This window comes from Acanthaster planci, linkage group LG04 (assembly GCF_054643075.1).
Source record: "Acanthaster planci isolate LZ-2023a linkage group LG04, COTS_SCS, whole genome shotgun sequence".
NCBI classification, from domain to species: Eukaryota; Metazoa; Echinodermata; class Asteroidea; order Valvatida; family Acanthasteridae; genus Acanthaster; species Acanthaster planci.
Genome location: NC_141780.1, coordinates 13,829,550 through 13,854,450, shown reverse-complemented (window position 1 = coordinate 13,854,450; position 24,901 = coordinate 13,829,550). Strand labels below are relative to the sequence as shown.

Here is a 24,901-nt window from a genome sequence, read left to right as displayed (position 1 = left end):
GAGGATGTTGGAGTGAAATAAGGTCAAGTGTCATTGGTGCATTATGTCGGATTGAGGTAACAAGAGCGCGTGGGTGTCGGTATCAACACAACATGCAAAAACTATGCACCCCCCTTTGGTCCTAGCGCTGTACCATCGGTCGACCCTTTGCAGAATCTGTCAATTCTGGTCACCGACCGAAAAGTTGTCACACTGGTTTTTATTGTGGTAAGACTGCGTTGAAATAAGGGGGCGTAAAGTTAGAACCTGTGACAATCACGTCAACCTTCCAATGCATCTGTGTGCTTCGTAAAAAACGGCTGCAGGAGGTCCTCAACTAGTAATCTATCTTTGGATCTCTTCGAACATTTGAGAAAACTTATCACTTATCACTCTTTGAAGTCTTCCTGCTGTGACCTGAATTTAACGATACTATAAAACCAAGGACTACTTGTAAGTATAAAGTCCGCATTGAATTATCAATTTTGCTGTCTCCATTTTTCTTTTTTTTTCAACAAATTTCCAAATACACCAAGGAAAACTTAAGCCCTCTAATTGATATTCAATGAATAATATAGATTTCCATATATGACGTAAGTAATTTAAAGCTGTAGATTGAACAGCGCCACTAATCGACAACTATCACTGCAAAAACTTGCGTGTGAAGTTCAACACCCCCGGTGCAGTCACACCAACACTTTTAACTGGTATTCAAAATTGTGGTGTTATTTGGTGTTACTTTTAACACTCTACAGTGCACACACACTTGTTTTTTTCATACAAAGTGTGAACATTCCTTTGTTCCCCTGTGGCTATGGTAAATGTCTCCCACTAGGATAACTCCTTTGAGCTAGATTTCTGATGATGATTTCTTGGTCTGTTCCTCTTCGTTTTGTCACCTTGACCCCAAAAAGCCTGTGAAACTGTTTTTCAGAGTGTGGACGTGTGCAGGTACTAGTCCACACAACGCATCGTACCCTGCATTATGTGGACCTTTAGTGCAGAGGTCCACACTATATATGACACGCCTATACATTGGAACACTTATAGGTGTGTAAAGTAACTTCAGCGGTTTTGAAGTAACACCCTATGGCGTGGTCATCTGATAAAACCATAAAGTGCTGATTTTATTTTTGCAGTGTTTGATGTTAAGGTGTCTGAGAACCGCCATGTACTACACAGTGATTTGTTTAGGTTCATGACAAAAGTCCATGCGCATGTCATCAATTTCAATGTTCATAACCACCACAGCTAATAAACAGTTTATCATGGCCCGGCCAGTTTGCGTGCCGATTACATAGTATATGGAGTTGGGATACAGACAGTAATAGTAGTCGCACTATAAAACAAACGATAAGCAAAACAATGAAGAATTCCAAAAAAGTCGGCTTAAAAGGGCAAAACAATACCCCCCACGAAAAACTCTAGCACACCCCTCCAAAGCAAAAAAAAACTTGAAAATAGTTTTATTAGTTGAAAGTTCGCATTGTGGAGATGAATCTTGCTTTTGCTCAAGCAAAGCGATAAATGTCCACTAAAAGGGAAACTGTAATAAGTTTGTTTTAATAAAAACCTTTAAAACAAACCTATGCATATCACTTAACATAAGTTTCAAATTTCGCTTCACTATTCCAGACAGTAATTTACTGCCCAGTTGGGTTTATGCTAATGACTAGTTTCCATATTCATGAGGAAAACTGGGCTGTCATCCCCATGAAGAATGCTTCAATGTTACACTGGTTTGTGTGAAAAAGATCCTGCACTTTTGTAGTTTTCGCAGGACTGAGTCTCCGCACTTCGCTGATTTGTTTTTTATGTGCACAACAAAAAGGAAGCATTAAACCTCTTTTCTCAGAAATCTTTTCAGTAAGTAAATTATGGGTTCACAATTTGAACAGAAAAATCTGTGCTGGATGACACAAGAGGAACAGCTTGCTCAGTTGTCCTAGAGGGCATGGGTAATTTTAGTATTTAAAAAGTTTCAATACACGTAATCTAATTTAGGATTATAAAAGAGTTTTCATAAATTGCAGAAGAGTACCAAAATGCAGAAAAATTGCGTTTCAGAAAAAAATCACTGCAGCTTCACTTCAAGTTGGTATCTTTAAACAGACAAGCCCCAAGAAGAACTTGCTAAGTAATGTACACATCAAGCTTAAGTGGTGACGGAGTGCATGTGCTACTCTTAATTTACTATAACCGTGTTAAGTTTCACGCTTTAGCCGAGCGCTGGTATCGCTTAGTACTTATTTTAACACTTTTTTTTAGCCGAACCAGGAAAATGAGAACAGTCTATTATTTGCGAGTGCCAAGGTCAAATTCTTAAAGGCATTTGCAATTCCTAAGGGGAATTCGAGCGTTTAGATGCCAGAGCAGCCAGATGGTGAAGGTCAACAGTAAGTAAGTCAAATTTGTGCTCTAAGTGAATTGCAAACAGTGACGAGCTCTATTTCTGAAATCACGCCTAGACGGGAAAGGCCAAACTTCTATTTCTGAGGGAGATAACCAAACAAATTGAGAACAATTTCAAAGTGACCCTTGAAGTAACTTTTCGCAATGAGCCACAAATCGCCGAGTGCAGTTGATTGATGCCTGTTCCTCAGTCTCCAGACCTCCGACTTCAGACGTGGATCTAGCGTGTCCATGTGGGTGGCACTGGGTGACAGTGGTGTGGCAATTTTGGGAGAAAATCCGCGGCCTGAATAAGGCTATAATCCGGCTCTGGATGTGGAGCCCGACATTTCAACAAGCTTCCAAGTGACGTAAAGGCTATTTTTATCAAACTTTGACTGGCCATTTGAAAGTATGTCCTCGTACAGCCATGTAATTACCAAAAAACAAACAACCCAACAAACAAACAAAAACAATTCGATACTAGATTCCGAATGAATACTACCCAGTTTATGTTAATTAAAGAGGAAACTATAGCTTCCTCAATACAATAAGTAAACAATTTTCTTCTTCATTAGTTTTCAATTAGGATTAGACATATGCTAAACAAATGGAAATAAATAAGTTGACAGTGATTAAACTTACGAATGTACACCCATTATACAACTAGCCGTTATAAGTGAATGGTTTCCAAAGCCTTTTACTTCATGAATGGTGGTCAACAGTTCGTTCCACTCCAAAGAACTTAGGCACAACAAGACTTTAAGGCTTAACACAGCCTCAAACTAAAAAGGGGCTACAAGTAACGTTTTCAAGAAAGATTAAATCTAAAAAACATTGACTGCAAGAGGAGGCTTGGATGTGATTTGCTAATATGAGTGAGGTTTTGCCACCGTTAAAGTTTATAAGGCTAGTCCCACACGCCTACGGCCTTGAATGGAGACTATGATTTCGAGCAAAACCCGTGATCAGAAGTAAAGGAAAATTACGACCGCATATGACGCCAACAGCTGTTGCTGGAAAATTGAAGTGTTTTCCCCGTCGCTACCTTTTTTCTCGCATGTGTACTGAGCAAGGTCACCTGGCGCTCCTGTAACGTCATCCATGCACAGGACACCGTACGATATACATGTACATGTACATGTACATGCACGCTCCGACTGATGCCGCAGTTCTGCACGACACGGAAGCCTTTTTCACGCAGAACATGCGTTGCTTTTGGCCGGAAGTTTTGAAAGGTCTTATGTGTCCCCGTACACTTTTACTTGCCGCACGTACGTTGAGGTTTAAAAGCTACCTTCCAGTGTTGAGTTCAAGCTGAATGTCTTAGCGGTAAGTCATATTAATTGGGTCATAGGCCACACGGTATGCTTTCGAGTACTTCACCAAAAACGTTTAAGTTAGGAAACGCTTTTGGCAGTCGTAGCACGAAATTTGAGTTTAAAGAAATGTTGTTTGTACTTTCTCCCCAACAGAATCAAAACATCCAGCTGCATTTACTTTTTAATTTGTATAGAAATGCAATGAATGCCTCTGTTGAAAATAATTCTTGACGACTTGTGAGATGATTCAGATGTTTCCAAGATCGATAAACATCATGTAGTATGCATCAATAAACAACACGTTTCTAATTTGTACCGTCTGATGACATGGCGTCGAAAGTTTCCAAGGAGTTGAAGGGACTGGACAAAACTGGGTTGGGTTGGGCCCTAGGTTGATTTCAAGCAGTGCTGCAAAGTGAGCTAAAGTCTTGGTAACTGAAGAATGAAACTGTTAGTTTTCATTTTCTTTGTTTTGTTAGATGAAAATTAAAAGGGGATAGCCGTATATATTTTTGTGGGTATCCCCGTGCGATGTGCATGGTGTATGGTATGTGAGCCGGCGTGTCCTCTACTATGGTAGGTCCGCTTAAATTTCTATCTTTTGAAACATCCTAATAACCTCAATGGGCTGTGCTGAGAACGTATAGGGATGTGTACGTGAGTTTGTTTCTGCATGCAATTGGGGACCCTGAACAATAGAGGACAATAAGGTCCCCGATTGACAGAGGGTCCCCGATTGACAACTGTGTACAAAACATATGGGTGGTCTTCTAAAAAAGTTAGAAGTACGAACAAAAGAGGAACAATAGGGGTCCCTAGTTGCAGGCAAATACACACTTGGGTGCGTTTACATGTAAAACCCGTTTGCAGTGCCTTTCACTATATTGGGCTTCCCACAGTAGGGGAATTTCAAATACGGCATTGTCCCAAGCCTTGTACTTTCAAGTCCCCTCAAGCCATGGGATCTGTAGATATGGATAACTTTCACTGCCAGTGGCTATAATTGGAGGTTAATTGGCCAGTGTGCCCTGGACGGTAGCTCGTGAGGTGCGTAAAATTTCTCTGAGTGTCTCTGTAAAGGCCAATTCACTAATAAGTTCTAAATTATGTGCGCATGCGCAAAGAATGGTAAGTGGAGTCGACAAGCTTGAGCGGCCCATCGAGACTGTATAGGGGCACAAATTTCTGTCATTTTCTCTTAGCTTCTGCACTTTAGTCACTTCTAACTTTAAGAACCCTCAAAAATCATTACAGCTGTTATTTTCTGGTCTAAAAGGAAATGTTGTACCGTGAATGGGACTTGAAAAGGTTATAAAATAAAATAGCGGTCACTTCACGGATCCGACACTCCCTCGATGGCATTCGTCAAAAGAACCATTTTTATCCATCTAAAGGCCAATTTGTACTTGGCGCGAAAATGAACGCGAATTTGTGACGTCATATCCAATATTCGCGTCCCGAATTCTTAAAGCTGAACACATTTCAACTCGAGCGAAATGTCGCGGCAAAGTTGTCGTGATGTTAAAATTCGCTTGGCTTTCCCATTTGCCTTAAGTATGAACCGGCTTTAACGTTTTGCCACTTACGTCGTCGACCAAGAATGGTGGATTGTTTAATACTTGGGTATCGCACAATTTTTTTACAGTTCACATAGAACCAAACCTGACTGCTTTCTTTTGACCTCGTGCACTTCGAACGAACGACATTTTTCAGGTTTTTATCTTTTTCTCCAGAAATTCCTCTCATTCCAGAGAATAATAGCTGTAATGATTTTAGAAGGTTTTTCGAAGACAAAAGTATAAAAAGGTGCACCACCGAATTGAAACTGCATCATGAAGTGTAGTTGGGGTAACTTTATTTCTTATTCCTCCTTTAAGGACTTGTTATCAAGAGGGGTTTGTGGGAAAATCTTATCTACCAGTGCAAAAGATGGCCGTCCCATTGACCATGATTCAAAAACAGGCCCTTAATCCCGAAACAAACATTAAGAACAATTCAATTCAACCCAGGAAATGGCAGCGATCCAAACGCTGCCCAAGTGTAAAGTTTGTAAAACTTAATAAAGTGTGCAAACATTTCATTTGAGAGTAGTTTTCACTTCTCTCGCTTCACTGGATTCCTGTTCGGATAAAAGACTATAGGGGGAAAGGGTCAGAAAGTCATGGAAATCACTTTCAGATTTGAGTCAGTGGATTCGAATTAAAGGTGACTGATTTTTTCTTATCGATCATCAACCACAGCTGGATTAAATGTGCGTTCATGATTCGACGGTCAGCTGCCACCTAAGCCAATGACATGTTTCCACTCGCAATGACGTCACGTAAGAGTCAGCCATTTATTTGCCTCATCTTTCTCGCTGCTTATCTGTATTTGGCACCGGCTCACTACGTCCCCTGCTATCAAACCCCTTGCCAAACGCTTGCCACAAAACATCCGACTGTTACAAATGTAGAAAGTGAAGGGAAGAAGCAAACAAGCACCGATGTCACCAGCCACGGCGATCTTTCTCTCACTACGATGACCGGCAGTGCATCTCTTATTGACACCACTGGTCGTATAGAAGCAGATGAGGTTGAAGATACTGCTCGCATTCATCACACCACTGCCGATGCTATAAATACTGATACTTCTATCAGTATCAATAACTTAACTGACTTTGATGTCGCCATAGTTACCAACACTACAGATGATTCAAAACACACTGCAGCGATCGATAGGACAACATCTATCATCAACGACTTTTCCCAAAAGAACGAAAGCATGTCACGATTGACAACTGACACACCTGACAACTTCGACAGGGCTACAAGCTGGGAAAGCTCTAAGACAGTCACAGATAACCAGAACGGTCTCATTGTAACTACATCTTCTGTTGCAGACACCTTTAAGCAACTCAACACTCCTGAGAGAATCGGCACAGTTTCGAGTGTCACACCCACGATCCGAGCAGATGTCCTGAGTTCCGCATATTTCGATACCACTAGTCCGCCATTTACGTCAGCCAGTGCCCACAAAATCCAACAACCTTCGCTCACTCCCTCAAGCCCCCTGGAAAATTTGTACTCCCCAGTCTTCTATGAGGATATTTACTATGCTGACGTAAGCGAACATGCTCCCGTCGGTACAGTTCTCCTGATGGTGCAGGCGTTGGACTGGGATGACGGAGGTGCCGGCGAGATCACATACAACATATCCAACGGGGCAGAGGATATGGGCGGCTTAACGGATTTCGCCGTGCATCCGGTGACTGGGGTGGTTGCCGTTGTTGGGGACTTGGATCGAGAGGCTAAAGGCGTGTACATGATTAATTTGACTGCAACGGATCAAGGTACGATTTTTATAATGAACTTATATTTGTTGGATCAAATTTGCTTCTACATGTATTTAGCAGACCTCGAAGAGTAAAGAGCGCCTCAGCACATTTCAATCAAAAGCTCTGATCAAGGCTTAACCACACGATGTTTTGAAACTCAACCTGTTGTTATTTTTGATACCTTAAGGAAAACCAGCAAGGAGTGCTGAGGCCCAGCTGCAAATCACTCTCTTGGATGTGAACGACAACGCACCAGTATTTGTTACGAACAGATACGAAATTGTGGTAGACGAGAACACGTACGTAATGAGTCGCGTACTTCGCGTGATTGCAACGGACAATGATATAGGTAAGTGTTGCAGAGCTTTTCTACCTCGATCTTACAGGAAAGTGGTCCCTTCCATTTGTATCAAATTTACTCTTCATTTTATATACCGCTACTTTAGGCACAAACGGTGTTGTAACCTACAGACTATCTGGAGACTACAGAAACACCTTTTCCATCGGTGAAAGAAGCGGGCTTATCCGTACCCAGCGTTCTTTGGACCGCGAACGGGTAGCATCGTACAATTTCCAGGTCATTGCGTCGGATCAAGGCACGCCTACACTTCAAACGTCTGTTGAGGTCATGGTCCTTGTGGGAGACGTCAACGACAACCCACCTAAGTTCCCCAGCACCACTTTCCACCTCAATGTGACCGAGAACAACCTACCCTTCGGTCTGATTGGAAAAGTCACCGCCACCGACGCAGATGAGGGCCCGAACGCGGTCGTGACCTACGCATTCGTGCAGCAGCGGGCACCGCAGAGGTACTTCCAGATCGAGCGGAGCACGGGAATAGTACACGCTCTGTACACCTTTGACCGCGAGGAAAGATCTGAGTACCAGGCGGTCATCCGTGCGTTCTCTGGGAAGCTCTTCACGGACGTCCACCTTGTAGTCCACATCCACGACATTAATGACAATTCACCCACTGTGCCGTCAACTCAGGGAATCTTCTATAGCTTCTACGCTGGATATGATGGTTGCAATGCTATCGGGAAAGTAGGTGCACTAGATAAGGACAGCGGGGACTCCTTAATTTTCCGTCTCGTTGAAAGAGACAAAAGTGCCGCTGGAGCCAAAGAAAGAAGAAAAACACCGATGAATGTCTCAGAGAGGAATTCTGTCCACGTTCTAGGAATGAACTTCACCTTGGATGCCAACACGGGAATGATTCATGCGTGCCACCAGCCGGCTCAGCTCGACCGTATACCGTCCACAGTGCAACTGAGGATCGAAGTTTCTGGTATGAATTTGTTGAAACCTAAGAAATATTTGCGTTTCTTATTACCATGCCCAATCAAACGTTGAGAGAGAATTACATAGCATACGGCTATTTCAGTATAAGAACGAAGGTTTTGTCTTTTACGAATGGTATTCGTTCAAGTTGAACTCCATGTATTTCAAAACAATGAGCGAGAAAACAGCATGCAATGCCAAGCTGTTATGATCTGTTGTGATTGACGAATTTGTAAGCAAAGTTAATTTTGCGACAAAAATCTGATCATGATCGTGTTCACTTCTTATTTACTCATATGTAAAGATGGCCTCCATAGCAACATCTGCAGCAGCATAATTTATCCATCACCAGTCACAGATCTATCGCTCAGTCACTGCATGTTGCTGCGGCTTCGCATCCGTTCAGACATCCAGACTTTCCTGTCAAGGTACAGAGAGTTCGTGTCCGCCGTTGCTCGAGTATTCAGGACGACGGGCGAACTCGTGACCCTCGTTATTCGAGGGGGCTTTGCCAGACCGTCCGATGGTGTAGCCAACCCACCAGAACCTCTCAGGGCCCTCCTAGCCGTCAGGCGCCGGGACAAAAGCGTCGTACCGCCAAACGAGCTCCGGTCACTGGTCTACTTGGAGTCAGAGCAGCTACAGGTCTTTGCGGACATTTTGCCAGACCCCGTGCGACCACAGTGCCGTCTAGTGCCGACCATGCACGCCGGCGGAGCCAGCGTAGTATCAGAGGTGGCCTTGGGATTATCTTACACTGCTTTCAATGTGAGCTTCAGAGCCAATTGTGAGGCAGCTGGAAGGTCTTACAATTGTGGAGTGGAAACGTGTAGCATTTACGAAGAATGCATTAGTCAAGGTGAAAATCGACGACAGGCACCCGAATATAGTTGCAGTTGTTTATTTGTCGGTAAGTCTGCGATGGTTCCTCACTAAGACAAAGGTGTTTTAAGTGTATAAAAACTAGATTTAGTATTAAGAAGGTACTGAAATGTTTATGGCGTTTTATTGGTGCGATAATTAATTTTTGAAAAAGAATAACTGAGACCGTGCACGAAAACATTGTCGTGTCTGGAAAAAGGTACCACGAACTGTCAGCCTCCCTTCGCAACCATGAATTGCTCCGAAGCGGTTTGCAACCACCGTGGATCATGCGTGGTTGACGATGCAGGAGAGGTTAACTGCTTTTGCAGGGACCAGGGCAGATATGACGGCCCACGCTGTCAGATGACTACCCGTACTTTCAAGGAAGGCTCTTACCAGGCACACATGCCTCTGGGTCGAGTTTTGAGGGAGTTTCACATATCACTCAGGTAAAATATACTTCCAGATTATTTATTTATTTTTGCCTACAAAATTGCCTCTTATTCACCCGTCCCAAGTATCTTCATTGGGTCTCAAACCACAAGTTGGTTTTCTTCTTGAGCTGGCATATTTACTCCCCCCTCTATCGGCGACGATGAGCTGAAATTAGTTTAATCTAGAAAGGCGCAGGGGTGGGGGCGCTATATACATGAGTGCTCATAAGATAGTCTATGATGATTCACGTCGGCCCCCTTCCAAAGGAAATCGGTAGCCTGTCAGTGGATTTGTTTGACGTCAGATTTGCACTGATGATAGCCAGTCATTACCGTAAATCTATTGTGACTCACAACTTGTACCTGCTAGTGACGTAATCTTTTCCAGAGACTGGGGATGGGGGTCACTTCAATCCCACCCCCCCAAAAAAAAACACGACGGTAGAAATTTGAAGAGTGGGAGAAGGACAATTTTTGGACACCACCTAAAACTCAGAGGCGCTGTTCATGATACGCATATACACCTTGATTGTACTTACATCTCTTAAATGCACCAACTACACATCAAACCAGCGTAATTGAACTTTTACACTCTTCCCACCTTTCAGTACTATTGAATATATTTCGGTTGTTGGGAAACTCAAAAGAATTCCCCCAAATCTGCATTTTTAGTAGGGGGTATGATTCAAGAGCCCATCCCCCCATCAAATTGGAGGGGATATATACCCCCCTCCCCTGGGATCTGTGATCCCCGTTATTTGCAAACCATTCAGGGGAGGATCCGGGAAATTTTCTGGGGTCAGGCAGGAGATATTTTTTAATATCTAATTTTGTTGCGGACGATCGGAAATATTGATGAAACATTACATGACACACATTGTTCAAAATGGTATTGGTGCACGATACTTCACTTACTTTTAATATTTTCTCCAAAACTTTTTCAGAGAGGGGGTTCGACCCTCAAACAACCCCCCCCCCTGCACTCGATATTCATTATAGATCAACCGCATGAAATCAAAGTGTTTGTGGTTTTCGGGAGACATCTCTTCCATCTCTCTGACGACGCAAAGGGCACACTATCCGAAACGTTAAGTAAACCGACTCCTTTCGGTACCACACATGCTCACAAAAGAGATTTTTCAAACTTACACGGTGTCACCGCAAGCCACTTGCTTTACATATACTCACCATGCAAGCCTTCGGTTTTTATCTGTATTCATGAAATCAAATTCGTCAGTGAAGTGCACGCTCGAAATTGTCTTCGATCAAAACAGGCTTAACAGATAACCCATGAAATAAGTAGCATCTTTTTTACTGTGATACTTTCAGTGGCATAGATGGAGGGGGATTGGGAGGCGCAACCCCCCCCCTTAACAACATCATTCCCAGTTGCACCTTCCTGGAAATTTGGAAAAACAAAAAAAATAGTTAGAATATTTTTTGGGGACGCTTCCGTTATAACATCCAACTGTCCCACTGCCCCCCCCGGCTACGCCGCTGGATGACGTACACTTTTAAGCTTGTTAGTAAAAAGGAGATGACTACCACGTTTACATGCTCAAAAATAATGAGGGGCCATGAATGAAAGCATCAATGGCGATCTCGTTGAACGGCTATTTACGGCAAACAGGCGCAAGAAAACATATCCTATTCGTTTACACAGGTTTCTGGAAAAAAAACATCACCATATGTCTTGCATTCTATGGCACATTTCTCGACTTGCAGATTCAAGACAGTGCGACCCAACGGCCTCCTCCTGTACAACGGTCAGCTGGGCGGGAGGGGCGAGTCCGTGGCACTGCAGATCCTGGGCGGCATCTTGCACTTCAGGAGGTCCGGCAGGGCGGATGCCGGCAGCGGTGGTACTAGCGCATCTGTTGCCAGGAATGTCAGCGATGGGGCGTGGCATGACGTCTACATCAATCACTCCGGCGGGGTGAGCTGACCTTGATTCCTAATTAATACACGAAAAGTTCAAAGCATGACTAACAAGAGCAAAGTGGGTTAAAAATGGATCGTACTTCTTTGTTTTAAATACGGGAAAATTTGGAGTACTGATAGATCTTGTGTGACTGGTTTCGAGTGCAAAGTGTTGACGCTGGCAAGTTTGCCTCCTACTCTACTGATTGAGCCAGTGTCATAACTTTGTCTTAATTTATGATGGGACATATATCTAGGTGCGGAGCAAGGTAAACTTATAGGGTTCGGGTGTCCCCGTGCCCCTCCTGTTACTCCACTCGATTTTCTTCGCATCCTGCAGCGGCGTATCCGGCTTTTGGTGCGTTGGGGAATGGGCTAATTCAAAAGCGAATGCGGCTCCTGGCTTAGTCAACGTGATGCTTGGGGGAGAAAAAAACTATTAACAGCCTTACTCGAGGTCCCGAAATCCGTCAAGGGGCAAATTATCCTCCTGCCCCCCCCCCTCGCTGGGTATACCACTGACATCCTGTAGAATCCCTCTTTGCACCCAATGACTCCATTACCACGATCCCAAGATCAGTTTGCCTGTTGCCTTTAATGAAATGCGATGCACCTGGGCTTAGAAGTCCCCTCATACTACGCGTTGTTTTGGCTAGAATGTTGTGATGGGAATAGACAACTGCACCTCAGCGGCAGCCGCCTGGAACGTGAGTTATGCCGACTCGTCTTGCCTAGGAATTGGTGTGCAGAGGAAAGTCCCGCGGGCCAAGTAGGTTTTTCGATCTGTGCCTCTTTTCGTTGCAGCTTCAAAGACAAAATTTTGTATTCGCTTAGATTGTGAATGGAAACTAGCATGTAATATTTTTAAAAAGGTGAAGTACAGTCCGCTTGGAGTTGTGAGCCTGTTTCTATCACCGGTTTTGTAGCATTAAGTTGCAAATTGCTTCATTCCCTGGTAAATTTTAATACGTTTTTATATGTTACAAAACGAAATTGTTTTATTATAGCGGAGATCACTTTAAATGTAAAATATTACTAATAAATGTACCACGCCACATACGCTGGAGCTCCTCAACGTTGAGCTTGACATCCTGTATTCGCACAAGTCCACAAAGTTAATTATTGGTGCAAACATCCAAATTCGTGAGCATAAAAAACTAACGATTTTACGTGTATTTTGTGCGTAATTTCACGTTAGGTTCCTGAACCTCAATGGGCCACTTTTTCTAGGGGGCATTCCATCGTTCGTGAGCGCTGGCCACGTGACCTCGGCCCATTTCATCGGCTGTCTCAACATGGTCCAATTCAACTCGGCCATAATCGACCTCTCAAATAGACTCAAGAATGTCGGCACGTCGCCCCGCTGTAATGAAGAAAGCGACTCTTCCGAGACTTCGGTTACTAGAGTCAAAGGTGATACCAAGTACCCTCGTAATATTTTTATATGCACTATGAAACTCGTTTTGGAGAGCAGGAGAGCAATGAAAGCAACTTCGTTTCCCTTCTTCAAATATTTACAAAGCAAACTCACTTCTTTATCTTCGTTTGGGTACAGCGGCTGCCGCTCTTTATTTTGCACAGTCTTGCCAACCTTGTTATTTTTCGATTTGGGTGGATTTTGAGAGGGCCACTGACCACATCTGAATTCCCTGGCTATGGCAGGCAACATTATTGTGATAGTACAGACGGTCCATGGGAAATGATTGCAACTGTTAGTCGGTGGCATCCATTGGATACAAGTACCATTTTCAGCCTTAACGGGTTGCCAGTTCGTTCCTATAACGAGGCATTGCATATTGTATAATTTCACAGATATGAAATGCCCGTTATAGGGATCGTGAATTCTTTATGAGACCCTGCCACTGACACTACCCGGTTTCGTCCTTGTCACTCACCCTCGTCGTGTTTACTATCACTAGATGTGGAAGTATCATAACTATTGGATAAAAAGCCACCCTTTCCATGAATTTCGTCTTTGAATGCAGTTCCTCGTACGGTCAGATCCCTGTCAGTGCGTCCGCGGAAACGAACGCTGGTTGTCAAGTGGATCCCACCCAAAGACAAGTCGGAAGAAGTGATTGGTTACCAGATCTCCTACGTCGAAGGTAAGACATAAAATAGTGAACCATTAAAGGGATCCCGTACTCGATGATAGATATACTCAGATTAGAACGGGCAAAAATCCATCGCATGAACGCCTTGATAAATTTTTAAATAAGAAATATTAAGATTGGCTATTTAATCATGACAACATATTCTTTATTTCGCGTATACCCGCTATACCAGATCGTTTAATCCATAGTCAGGAACTTTGCCAGAAAAATGATTTACCGACCTATGTATCAATAAAACAGAGATTTGTTATTTTAGTTGACCGATATCGAGAAAATGTAGCATCTCTGCATTTTTTCTCGGGTTGATTATCTGTGACTTTAGAAAATGCCCTTCTCGTTTTCATTGTATCGGAGTTCTATATCATTCTGCTGGACGCTGAAGATTGGGATACTGGATCACTTTATTCTTAGGATGCCGAATAATGCCTGATGATGGCAGGAGATGTTAGTCGTGCTGCCCGTCTAACCAGTCGATATTGCGTAATTTTGACGGGCTCTCGACCCATCAGAAGAATGGATGTCGTCCCACGTGATCTTCATTAACACAAAATGAGGATACACAATATTCCATTTATACGTGGGGGTGTTGGGTAATTTTAGAGGGGATCAACGAACGTACCGTTTTGTGTATTTGTTTGTGTACTACGGTGAGTGATTTTTGTATTATGGGACTTTGATTTGCGTTTGTACGTAAATCTACTGTATATACAATATGCATTTTCTAAATACCCCTTGAAACAAAATAATAAGAATAAAAGAAATACTGTACCTTTGGAAATTTGGAGATTCAGTACAAAGTACAGAAAATCGATACAATGAAAGAAGTTACAGCATATCTTCCCTCTGTAGAGTAGACAAATGGCATCCCCTGAACTGTTGAAGCGTTGCGTACATCATAACAGCATCTGTTTAGGTGTACACGACTCTAGCTTGGATCGTAAGGGAATAATGACGTAAGAAAGGTGAGTCATTGATAGACGGCAAACAACACAAGTCTCGTGCCCTGTCGTCCTGTGGTTGACCGGCGAACGCTGCATACTTGACTAATTTATCTTGAATCACCACAACACTGTGCACTCATCACCATGACAACACATCATAGGTCCAGCACGATCGTGACATTACAAGAAAAAGGTATATTCACCCTCTTAAAAAGTCCGTCAAATTTAGCCCTATATTTGGGCATTACTCTGTTCAAGGCTTTGTTTACTTCCATGCCTTTATTTACTTTGTTTTTAAAGGCAGTGTATAGGATTTTCATGTATTGTAATTTGTCAACATTTGCCAATTTTGTGGTTTATGATTTAGTTTGTGCATCATTTCAAGAACCATTGTCATTTTTTGAGTTCACTGCTTTAAGGAAAATTGAGAAGAACGCTGTTCATTTTTAACACTCGAAGACCAACTCGTGTAATTTGTCTCGCAAAACTCCACGGGCCACTGGACGTTCCTGAGTACCGCGATAGTACACGGGCGAAGTCGATCTGGAGACCAACTGCAGCCCTCAAAAATACATTTTTTTTCCATGGCACTGAGTGGTTTGCAAATTTACATTCAAGTTTGTGTTTCCTCTTCAGCAATGCAATGCTGGAAATTCTGTAGAATAAACACCATGTCATCGTGCATTGAGTTAACTGCAGTCACCACAGTCACAGCGCGACCAAAATGAACAGTGTATATGTACCGGTACAGTGCATATGCACGATCGACCGGTTTGTGCGCTCTTCACACGTAGCCTCCCATGTCGGGCAAAAACGCTCCATACACTGTCAATGCCCTTCATAAACTCTTTATAAATCAACAACTGTGGCAACTATCATTGCATTTTGGGCATAAGATCTACTGTAATTGGAAAATAGGAAGTTTCATTCCAAAATATCCTGGTGAGTTCATTATCTTCTAAATATGGGTAACTTGACAAAAATATGGAATATTGTGTATCCTCATTTTATGTTGATAACAGTCACGCGGGACGAAATCCGGTCTTCTGATTGGTCGAGAGACGGTCAAAATTATGTAGTATTGCCATACTGGCCCAGAATTGGGTCCCATTCAGCATTACCCTTTTCCAGATCAAATTTTGACCCGGAAAAGGTCAAATATGACTCAAAAGGGAGTCATAATTTGACCCAGAAAAGGGTCATGCCAAATGGGACCCAATTGTGGGTCAATCTGACCCGGGAGTGTACAGTCTCCTCTGCATGTAACATAAGTGTCCAACCAGATGGAAGAAGTACTCCGTCTAGACGAACTGCGTTGCCGTGGGAGTCTATCCTCCTGTGTACATACATGTATTAAACGGGTTCCTCAGTGTTAATGTGTTTATGTGGTCGTAAATGTCATACGTTTAAATGTTGGTATGGCTCTTCGAAAATTGTTATGTTCTTGATCGGGTAATAGTTATGTTTATGAGTAAGTACTACGCCGACCAATATATATGCCTTACTTGAAAGAGCAATAAACCTTTTCTATACTCTTATTACATCATGGGATTCGATGGTGAGCATTCCAGGCATTTTGTGCATAAATCTTAGAGGGGAAGTGAACCTGTTTTAAACATAAGTAACTTTTTCTCCAGACCAAGTCACAGATACATGCATAGTATACAAGAATGTTAATTAATTAAAAGAAATGGGTAAACAAAATTTACTAAAGCTGGTAATTCGAAAATATTGCCCTAGCTATATGTATTTCGTAAAAGGCTACACTTACTGTAAGCTGTGTAAAATGAACATAATTTAACAGTGCAGGATGAATAAGCTTCAAATCTTTTCTCTGATTGGCCAAAACTACATCAGTCGTTGTTTTCATCATATGCAAAGAGTTCTCAAAATGTTATTTCTCTTCTTAAACTTCGAAATCCAATTTTTGTGACTATCTTTATACCAGGCCTATAATGCAACATTGTGTGAAAACAGGATAACCTGAATTGGAGTACGCAATGAATAGGAAACAGATTAATGTTTGCAGTCACACGTCCTCCGTAGGGTTGTACAGAAAAACATTGCTTGTTTGTCGTCCACTCCTGTGATGCATTACAACTGTCGCAAAAGGAATTATTGAAATGAAAGGCATTTAATTAAAGAAAGGAATCAAAATTGAAGCTGGGCTGTGATCAGGGGCTTATTAATGAACATGACTCATGTTGTTGGCATTTTTCCACGTGGCGAACGTTCGCTGTCGGCTAAGATCATGTTTTCATTGGGGTTTTTTAATCGCGTATCGGAAACTGTGCGTGATTAATGAGTCTGCGATCGAAATTGTCCTTGTATGGTGCACGCACAAAGCAGCGATGTTGCTAGACCACCCCCCCGCATACCCGACCAGATGTTTACGGATCACTGTTCTTTTGTGTGACTGATGAAGTGAACTCATCTGTAATTCGCAAAATTATCATCTGACGGTTGCTTTGCTGCGGAGATCGAATTCAGGCCAGCAATGTTTTCTACAAAGTCCTTGGAAAATGTTTCAGCCATTGTTCTCGAAAGTCAACCCGTTTCTGGATGGTCTAGGGCGCCTCGTGTCGATTTTTTAAGGAAAAAAAAGGGGAAATATGGTGTATTAAAGGCTTTTGGATGGGTTTCAGATGTGATTATTTTAATCTGGCGAAGGAATGACGAACCGACAATCTTGCAGCGGTCTAGGAATGCGCTTCTAGCAGTCAGTCGGGGGGGGTCGAAACGATTTAATGAACAGCAGTGCTGTTTAAGTCTTAAAGGTTGCCCTGTTATTACCATTCTGAAGCATAAGCACCATGGCCTCTTAAACTCTTGTTCGAGGGAACACGTCCACGTTAGCCAGCTGCTCGATTGCATTTTGCCAGGGTGGGTATACTATGCAAAACGAGAAACTGTAGCTCCTGGCCTGGTTTGTGAAGTAATTCGGTTTTTCTTCGATCATTTAACACTTTCAGTCTACTGAAACATAGATTTCCATACCGATGAAGATTTAAGCATGTGTGCTAATTGAAGCTTTTGAATTTTTTTTACACAGTGAATGAAAATGATGATCCAATATCGGCCACCAGGTCAGTGATTATCAACGGGGCTACCCAGCGAACCTACACTATCGAGCGGCTCAGTACTGGCACGCGTTACCTGGTAACAATAAGGGCTTTCTCTGCTGTCGGCTTCGGAGAGTCCGCACGCGACTTTGTGGTGACGAAAAGCAGCAAACCCGGCAATTAATATCTGTCAGAACATGGGGACTACCCTCTTAACATACATCAGTATGGCTTCTTACTGCTTACTGAAATAATAAGCTAACTGCCGGAGGCCATATATCATAGCTCTTCCAACCTGTCAAATCTAAGCCGTGTACTTATCCTGTCCACATATCCATTCTCTGAACCGTTTGATCATAATGGAAATTTTTCTTGTTTAAATTACATGTACTTTAAAATTACTTTAACTGTATGTTAAAGTTACAGATTCTCATGTTGAATGAATAATCATGTTTATACAAAATTGAAATGTTTCTGTTTGCACGCACAACATCACCGACAGACCTATAGGTTTGGTCAAGAGTGAGCAGTTGAGAGTGCACGATACATTTCGGTAGTGTGGACACTCCAAAGTCCCACAACCCGGCAATATAAATCGTTACCTTACAAAGGAACGAAGTCCTTAAACCAGGTGGTGCCTGTCATTGAACTGTTCAGATTTAATTAATTTCTAAAACATTCATGGACTTCAGGTCTCTTGTAGGCCTACATTAGTATTCACTGCACACGTATGTCGCCAATGGTAATGCGCGTCACTGAAAATTTATTGTTTGGAGTCTTATCAACCTGTCGTCTATAGACCTTTTTCACCCACGTGACTAAATCTAAACAATACCACCACGTGTGGACAGCCTTGGCCACGGTGATCGCATAATTTATATTCCTACAGGCAGTTTCAACCATGTGCAAGCGCATGTGCGAACGCTGCATGCTTGACTAGTTTATCTTGAATAGGTAAATTACCATTACAACACTATGCACTCATTATCATCGCAAAACATCATAGGTCCTTCACGATCGTGACATCACGGGAAAAAGGTCTATATAGGGCCTATTAATTATTAATAATGCCAAAGTCCTTTCCATCAGCAACCGAAGGTTAAATTCAGTCACCCAGTTCATCAGCCAAGGGATTTTCTGTTGTAACTGAACCTGAAATATTGAGCTCACTATCACAGTTCGTACCCGAGATTTGCTCAGCGACTGCCATTTTACCCAGTCAGTAAACACCCATAATATAGAATATCAGTTCAAACAAATCAAACGTTTGCCGACTCTATTGGCATCACATTACTCAGGTACAATCCATCTTTCAACACCAAAGGTAGTGGAACATCCTAAGAATCGATTTGCATGTTCTGCTAAATGAGGGTATATTCAATGTAACACAGAGATGTATCCCATTCGCACTGGGGCAGTGCCTCTCTCAATACATACGCTGAAAGTCGATATACATGAATGAACAGTATCTGGAATTGTTAAATTGCTCTGACCCACCTCTGCAAAATGTTACGTTTGCGAAATTGCATTTCATCTCTCGTTCAGCGGTGCATGCAACTTCTGGTGTGTGTGTGTGGGGGGGTTCAAAATCGGTTACAACTTCGGGCTGATTCAACATGATGCTGGCGAGAGAAGAAATCAAACGCCTTAAGCCGCCTCTCTGTGTGCGCGTCAACACTTGCGCCAAGCGTTGTGTGTCTATTTGAATCGCTCCCAGGCGATTTTGACGACTGCATGCAACGCACTCGTGTTATGTTGGAGTCGATTTTTGTGTCCGTGAAAGTGAAACGCATGAACGCATCGTGTACGTAACGCAAGCAAACACCCCCCCCCCACCGGGTATATGGAAAGGTGTTTGTTTCGTGGTATTGTTTTCTTAGGGTTATGGTGCTAATAATTGGTAAATAAGATATTTATATTAATAGTTGATTGTAACAAAACCCGTCGGAGTGCAAGTTGCCCCATGCTAGATACACCACTGTTTCCGTTATATTTCCGAGGGGAAGGAAAAACTAACTCATATAAGGACAAAATGTGGAAAAGGGAGATTTAGTGCTACGTGTATGTGAACAAATATGTGATGTTAAAAGACACGCCGTCGTCGTCTCTTACCAGCTTCGTGCATAAAACATCTATATAGTCTGGGTTGAAATTCAACCCCCAGGTTGAGGGTTCTTGTTGCTATTGCTGTTAGCATCCAAGCAGCAGGCAAATGGTATTTTGATGTCTTATGTTAAAGGGACGACCAGATATGCATTTTTCCCAAACAGCAGCGCATGACATCAAGAAGTCTGCCTCTGTACAATATGAATATGTAATTTAGCAGACCCATCAATACAATTTCCAACATCTGAAAAATATTTCACTTGCAACTGATGAATGCATATTGAAATCGATATTCGATATGACCTCTCAACCCATATCACAATATTCACTTTGGTGCTGTTCGTTACCTTGTGTAGAAGTGTGATGTGATCGAAGGTGACATTGTCTAATCCTAAATTAATGGAGTAGTTTAATTACCAATGATTTAGAAAGTCTGGTACACGGTGGAAAGATTGCAATTTAGAATGCTGTAAACCGTACACATTGTTTCATACGTGTTTTCTCAAAGTTTCACCTACTTGCACTCTGTGGTTCAGGCTGACTTGTGCTTAGACGAAGCAAAGTGTTTGAGTTCGCTTTCACCACAAATCTGTTTTTAAAGTCCATTGTTTGAAAGATGTATTCTTTTTCAGTCCGGTCAGACAGACTGTTATGCTGAGTGCCCTGCCCTTCGATATGTAATATACTCAAGTCATAAGCTGCCCAGGGGGCACATTTTCAGCTGGAGATACTTCGTTGCTGGACCTCACGTGCTTATAATGTCAGGGGAGGGCGAAACATTCGAGTCGGTTGGAAGTAACAAAAGATAAACAAAATGACAAAATGAAATACGTTTTGTCAGCTCATCTTGTTACACAGCTTGAATAAAACTTGATATTTGGGGATATTTTGGAGAGCCTCGTGGAGTGTATATGGACTTGTGATGCGCTCGATTACAACGCACTAAAACAAAGTAGAGTACGATTCTATAATTTGCTGATGAATCCACTATGTTTTCCTACGTAATATGATTAGTCAGTAATTGAAGGCTGCAGGAAAGAAGTCAGCTCCGTAAGAAACACCTAAAGCGATTATACAGCCTCGTGTACTATAGGCCCTATAGGAACTACGTCTTTAAAAGCATGTAGCATTTTTGCTTATGGCCAGACTTTTATGGCTTGACCAAAAAGGTGGCCTTCTGGCTCTTATATCCTGTATGAAGTCTTGAAAAATTAATTCCGTTTGACATCTGATGCTTATTGTAGAAGAAATCTATAAGACAGTTTGAGAATTGTTATTAAGAGATATTCTAGCCTTTTGATAATCCTTCGAGATTTTTCTGGTTTTCGGGGCGATAATGTCATCTAAAAAAAGACTCTCATAAAAGACGCTTATGCATCAATGGCCGATCCAGAGCCAAATTGCCGGGGGACCAAGTTGATTTTTTTGGGGGGGGGATCAATTTTTTTAGAAATTTTTGATGTCACCTTTAGTGGCCTTTCTGGGAAAAGAGCTATAAGTTGGACTTTTCACGAGCTTTGCGAGGGAAGAGAGATTGAAAAGAGCAAACAATTGCCTTTCTCTCTCTCTGTTTTAAAGTATTGTTTTGGGTTCCATTTAGGGAGGGTTGCGTGTGTCTACCGTCAAGTCTCCAGGATCTGCCTCTGTAATGCATACACAAATATTATTTTTGGTGCTTTAAAAATAAGGTCTTTTTAAATTTAAATAGTTACACTACGAATGCTACTTACTCAAAAAGACTGATATTTCTGCATCAATTACTGCTACTCTTTTTAACATGTAATGAGTTGGCAGTTGTAAATAGGCGTTAATTAACGACAGATTGGGGGGAAAATGAGAATAACCTTTCCTCAGAAACCAAGTAAACTTAATTACCAATGAAACTGCATCACTGCAGCCGTCTTTCGCTGTCCTGTCTAGCTTTTGTTTGGATGTTTGACATTCCGATGAGATTTTGAGACGAACCTCTTGGACACTTGGACGGGCACAGTCCCTCTACAAACGCCCGTCTGTATGCCGGGCTCGTCAGCGTGTATATGAATGGATTTACTGCAGAGTTGGTGTAAAGCAAGCAGCGGCAAATATTGAGCGTAAGAGAGAACTGGTCCTCGGTAAGAACTGATGGTGTACCGGTAAGTCTCTTGATGGCTAGACCAAGTGCTAGTGCCTCGAAAGGCATCAAGAAGACGAAATAGGTAGTACCGTTGATGATCAGCATCCGCGTGATTTGATCCCTAATTTGGGCTTGTTCAAGGGCAATCTCGCTGCTTAGTCTTTGACGCGTGCGTGCCTGCTGTCGGAGCTTCCTGGCGATCAGTACGTAGACCGAGAAGTTAACAAACATCGTCGCAAAGAACGGCACCACCTGAACGCAGTTGGAGAAGTTGAAATACCACGCGACCACCGACGTACAGCTCCCTGTGATCCGGGGCAGTTGATCAAACTCTTCAGGCGGGGACCAGGTGATACATGACTCATCCCACTCCAACCTGTCCGGGATGAGGAGACAGGCAGCCGATGCGCTGATGACCCAGCACCACACAATTCGACCCACCACCCTTTTCCTTCCATCGGAGCTGCTCCGGAACGAGAAGGGCTTGCACACGGCAGAGTACCGCTCCATAGAGAGCAGAGTGATCAGGAACAGTGACACATAAAAACACAGGTCAGACACAAAGTACAAGAGCACACAGCCCGGCACTCCCAAGATGGACTCGTCCGTGACGACAGGGGAGGACAGGAAACGGGACAACTTACCCGCGACAGCCACGGCGACAAAGGTGATGTCTACGACCGCTAGGCACGCGAGGTAGGAGTTGGACGACACCTGTCGCATCCACTCGACGCGAGCTACCACGAGGAGGAACGCACCATTCCCAAAAAAGCCGACGGTGAGGATGAGAGGCATGATGACACAGATCACGGTGGTGTCCCCTGAGCTGTACATGTAGTATGAGGCATTTTCGCGGGTTAACAAAAGTTCGGTTTGGTCTGGAGGACAAAACGTGCTCTGCAGCTCCGATGCGTTCATAGCCACAACTGACATAAGTTATAAGAGGACCAAAGGGAATCTAAACAGGCCGATACTAATTCGAAATTGGACCTCCAAAACGTCTGTCGTTCTTGTAACTCCTAACGATAATGAGACACGGAAAACGAATGACTGCCTGTGCCCCGGTGCACAGATACAAAACCATCGGGTTTCCCTTTCCACTGCATGGTTGTTATAGAACCTTCACGAGAAACGCCCTATAACACTGTAATATTGCTCAACGTTTGACGGCATGCGTCCGACCCTTGGTTGTAAATAATCAACTCTGATCAAACAGTAACCGAAAGCGACTCAAAGGCACTACACGCAGTTCGTCACTGATAGGTCGAAGCTCATCAATATGCATCCGTGCTTGATGGGCCCAGACAGTTCCTCAAAAAGAGAATGCTATTTCCAAGTATTAAAGGGCGAAGGCTATTTTGAATGATGGCACAGCGTCTTAGAAAATGCCGAACCAACTAAAATGCCGAACACATATACAGGCTCATTTGCGATTCATGCTACGCACGAGTATTCCCCCAATACATCTTACAATTCTATACGAACAGCTGCGACTTCAAGTAATTCATCAGGTATGAAAGCTTTGTAGCGTTGCATTGATACCAATACGTCGACGAGATGCGTAAACTGGAAATGTCTGGTAGGAGATGAATAAAGGTGATGCAAGATAGACGAACCTTAAAAATGTCAGGTTTCGAATTACAAGAGGTACATGGAATGTTGCAATATTTTCACACCTTAAGACAGGAAACAAAAGGTCACCTTGATCGTACACTTTATAAAATTATATTTTATTTTCACCGTGTATTTCAATACTATGGGTGAACAGTTTTAAAGTAAAAGAATTTTCTGCGGGTAGGCTTGGCGTTTTTTCATTTTTACAAGAAGCTGGATACAGGACATTTAACAGAAAAAACTTGTGAAACTCGTGCCAATAATCGGCGATGATAACTGGTGATTATATTGCTGTTTATCAGGATTTGCAATTTTTATTCATGACTATTTGGTTATATGCATTTTCTGGTATATTTTAATGCGCAACCATTAAAATCCTTTCCTTCTTTATACATATCACACACGCACGCCTTTATCGTCACACTGGGATAGAGAGAAGAATATCAAGTGAGTCTCTTCGTTTTGTGCAAGTTGTGGGCTAAACCTCATGATGCAAAATCTGGAGAGAAGCGCATCGCACCATTTCCCTCGTCTTTGTGATTTATGACTGTTTATCGTGACCAATTGAAAACAACGTTTGGATTTATACAGAACGTCCATTGAAAATAACCAGATTGTCAGCGAGGTGCTGACTGGTCGGCTTCGTGAGGAGAGGAGGATAAACCTAAATGCCATGGCCAAAGTTAAAGCGGGTTACGGGTCGAAGGGGGCGGCATCGCCCATTTCGTCATGCCTAGTGATTAAATCGAGATAAATCTAGCGTCCCAGAATCGGCTGTCAGCATCCACTCATACTGCTTAAAATCGTTTTGTTTATAACATCTTTTTCTTAGAAACAGCCAGTATCTCTGTTTACAGCTCATCTCGCCGTGGGGGCTATTAATTTCGCCATGGATGCCACGGATCGTGCTATACACCCAATTAATTTATGATCAACCGGATGGCTTTTGTCGATTCTGTCGCTGATAGAGAAAAATTGACAAAAATGTCGTAATGTTTTCAGCATGGTGCCCTTATTCTGTGACATTGCCACGTCTGACCTAATGCACTGGAAATTTACGCCCCATGCGCACTTAACTGATTTTGGAAAGAAAAAAAATTGGGCCCTCGCATATGTCTTTCATATTGAAAACCTCCTTGGAGTGTAAACGGTCGAAAATTCCATTGCCTGCCACATTCCTCCTAGAAATTATTCAAGCTACCAGATATCAGGCAAATATTACCAAGGATGAAAACAAACTCATGTACAGTGGCACAGCAAAGGGGTTGGAGGTACCTGCCCCCTTTGGGAACTCTTGCCCCACTCTGAGAAAAGCCTGGCCGCTGTTTACTTATATAGATACCGATACCATGGGCGTAACCCCCCGCACTTTTTGAGATGGGGGATGGGCTGTTGAATCACCCCCCCCACTTTTTTGTGATAAGCAAAAACATTAAAGCCGATTGC

General features: G+C 42.7%; 2 protein-coding genes across 6 annotated transcripts; one reads left to right on the top strand and one right to left on the bottom strand.

The window, feature by feature from the left end:
• LOC110985647 (cadherin EGF LAG seven-pass G-type receptor 1-like) lies at positions 1–19,105 on the top strand. 3 transcript variants are annotated; one of them, XM_022246826.2, is made up of 11 exons: positions 1–3,702; positions 5,933–7,020; positions 7,193–7,354; positions 7,452–8,294; positions 8,592–9,197; positions 9,369–9,600; positions 11,311–11,521; positions 12,162–12,274; positions 12,704–12,918; positions 13,491–13,610; positions 17,613–19,105. In XM_022246826.2, exons 2-11 carry the CDS (start codon positions 5,988–5,990, stop codon positions 17,804–17,806), a joined length of 3,729 nt encoding a protein of 1,242 aa, XP_022102518.2. In that variant the 5' UTR covers positions 1–3,702; positions 5,933–5,987; the 3' UTR covers positions 17,807–19,105. The 3 variants fall into 3 exon arrangements, 2 of the variants coding, with proteins under 2 accessions (XP_022102518.2, XP_086992010.1); XM_087135884.1 differs by lacking the exon at positions 17,613–19,105 and adding an exon at positions 14,031–14,366; XR_015425035.1 differs by lacking the exons at positions 12,162–12,274; positions 17,613–19,105.
• Positions 11,410–24,681, bottom strand: LOC110985659 (neuropeptides capa receptor-like). 3 transcript variants are annotated; one of them, XR_015425036.1, is made up of 2 exons: positions 14,389–14,749; positions 11,410–11,539 (listed from the first exon to the last, which is right to left on the bottom strand). XR_015425036.1 is itself a non-coding variant. In XM_087135885.1 (2 exons), exon 1 carries the CDS (start codon positions 22,772–22,774, stop codon positions 21,617–21,619), a length of 1,158 nt encoding a protein of 385 aa, XP_086992011.1. In that variant the 5' UTR covers positions 22,775–24,681; the 3' UTR covers positions 11,411–11,539; positions 21,604–21,616. The 3 variants fall into 3 exon arrangements, 1 of the variants encoding a protein (XP_086992011.1); XM_087135885.1 differs by lacking the exon at positions 14,389–14,749 and adding an exon at positions 21,604–24,681 and having other exon boundaries at positions 11,411–11,539; XR_015425037.1 differs by lacking the exon at positions 11,410–11,539 and adding an exon at positions 12,889–13,599.
• Positions 24,682–24,901: the final 220 nt, after the last annotated feature.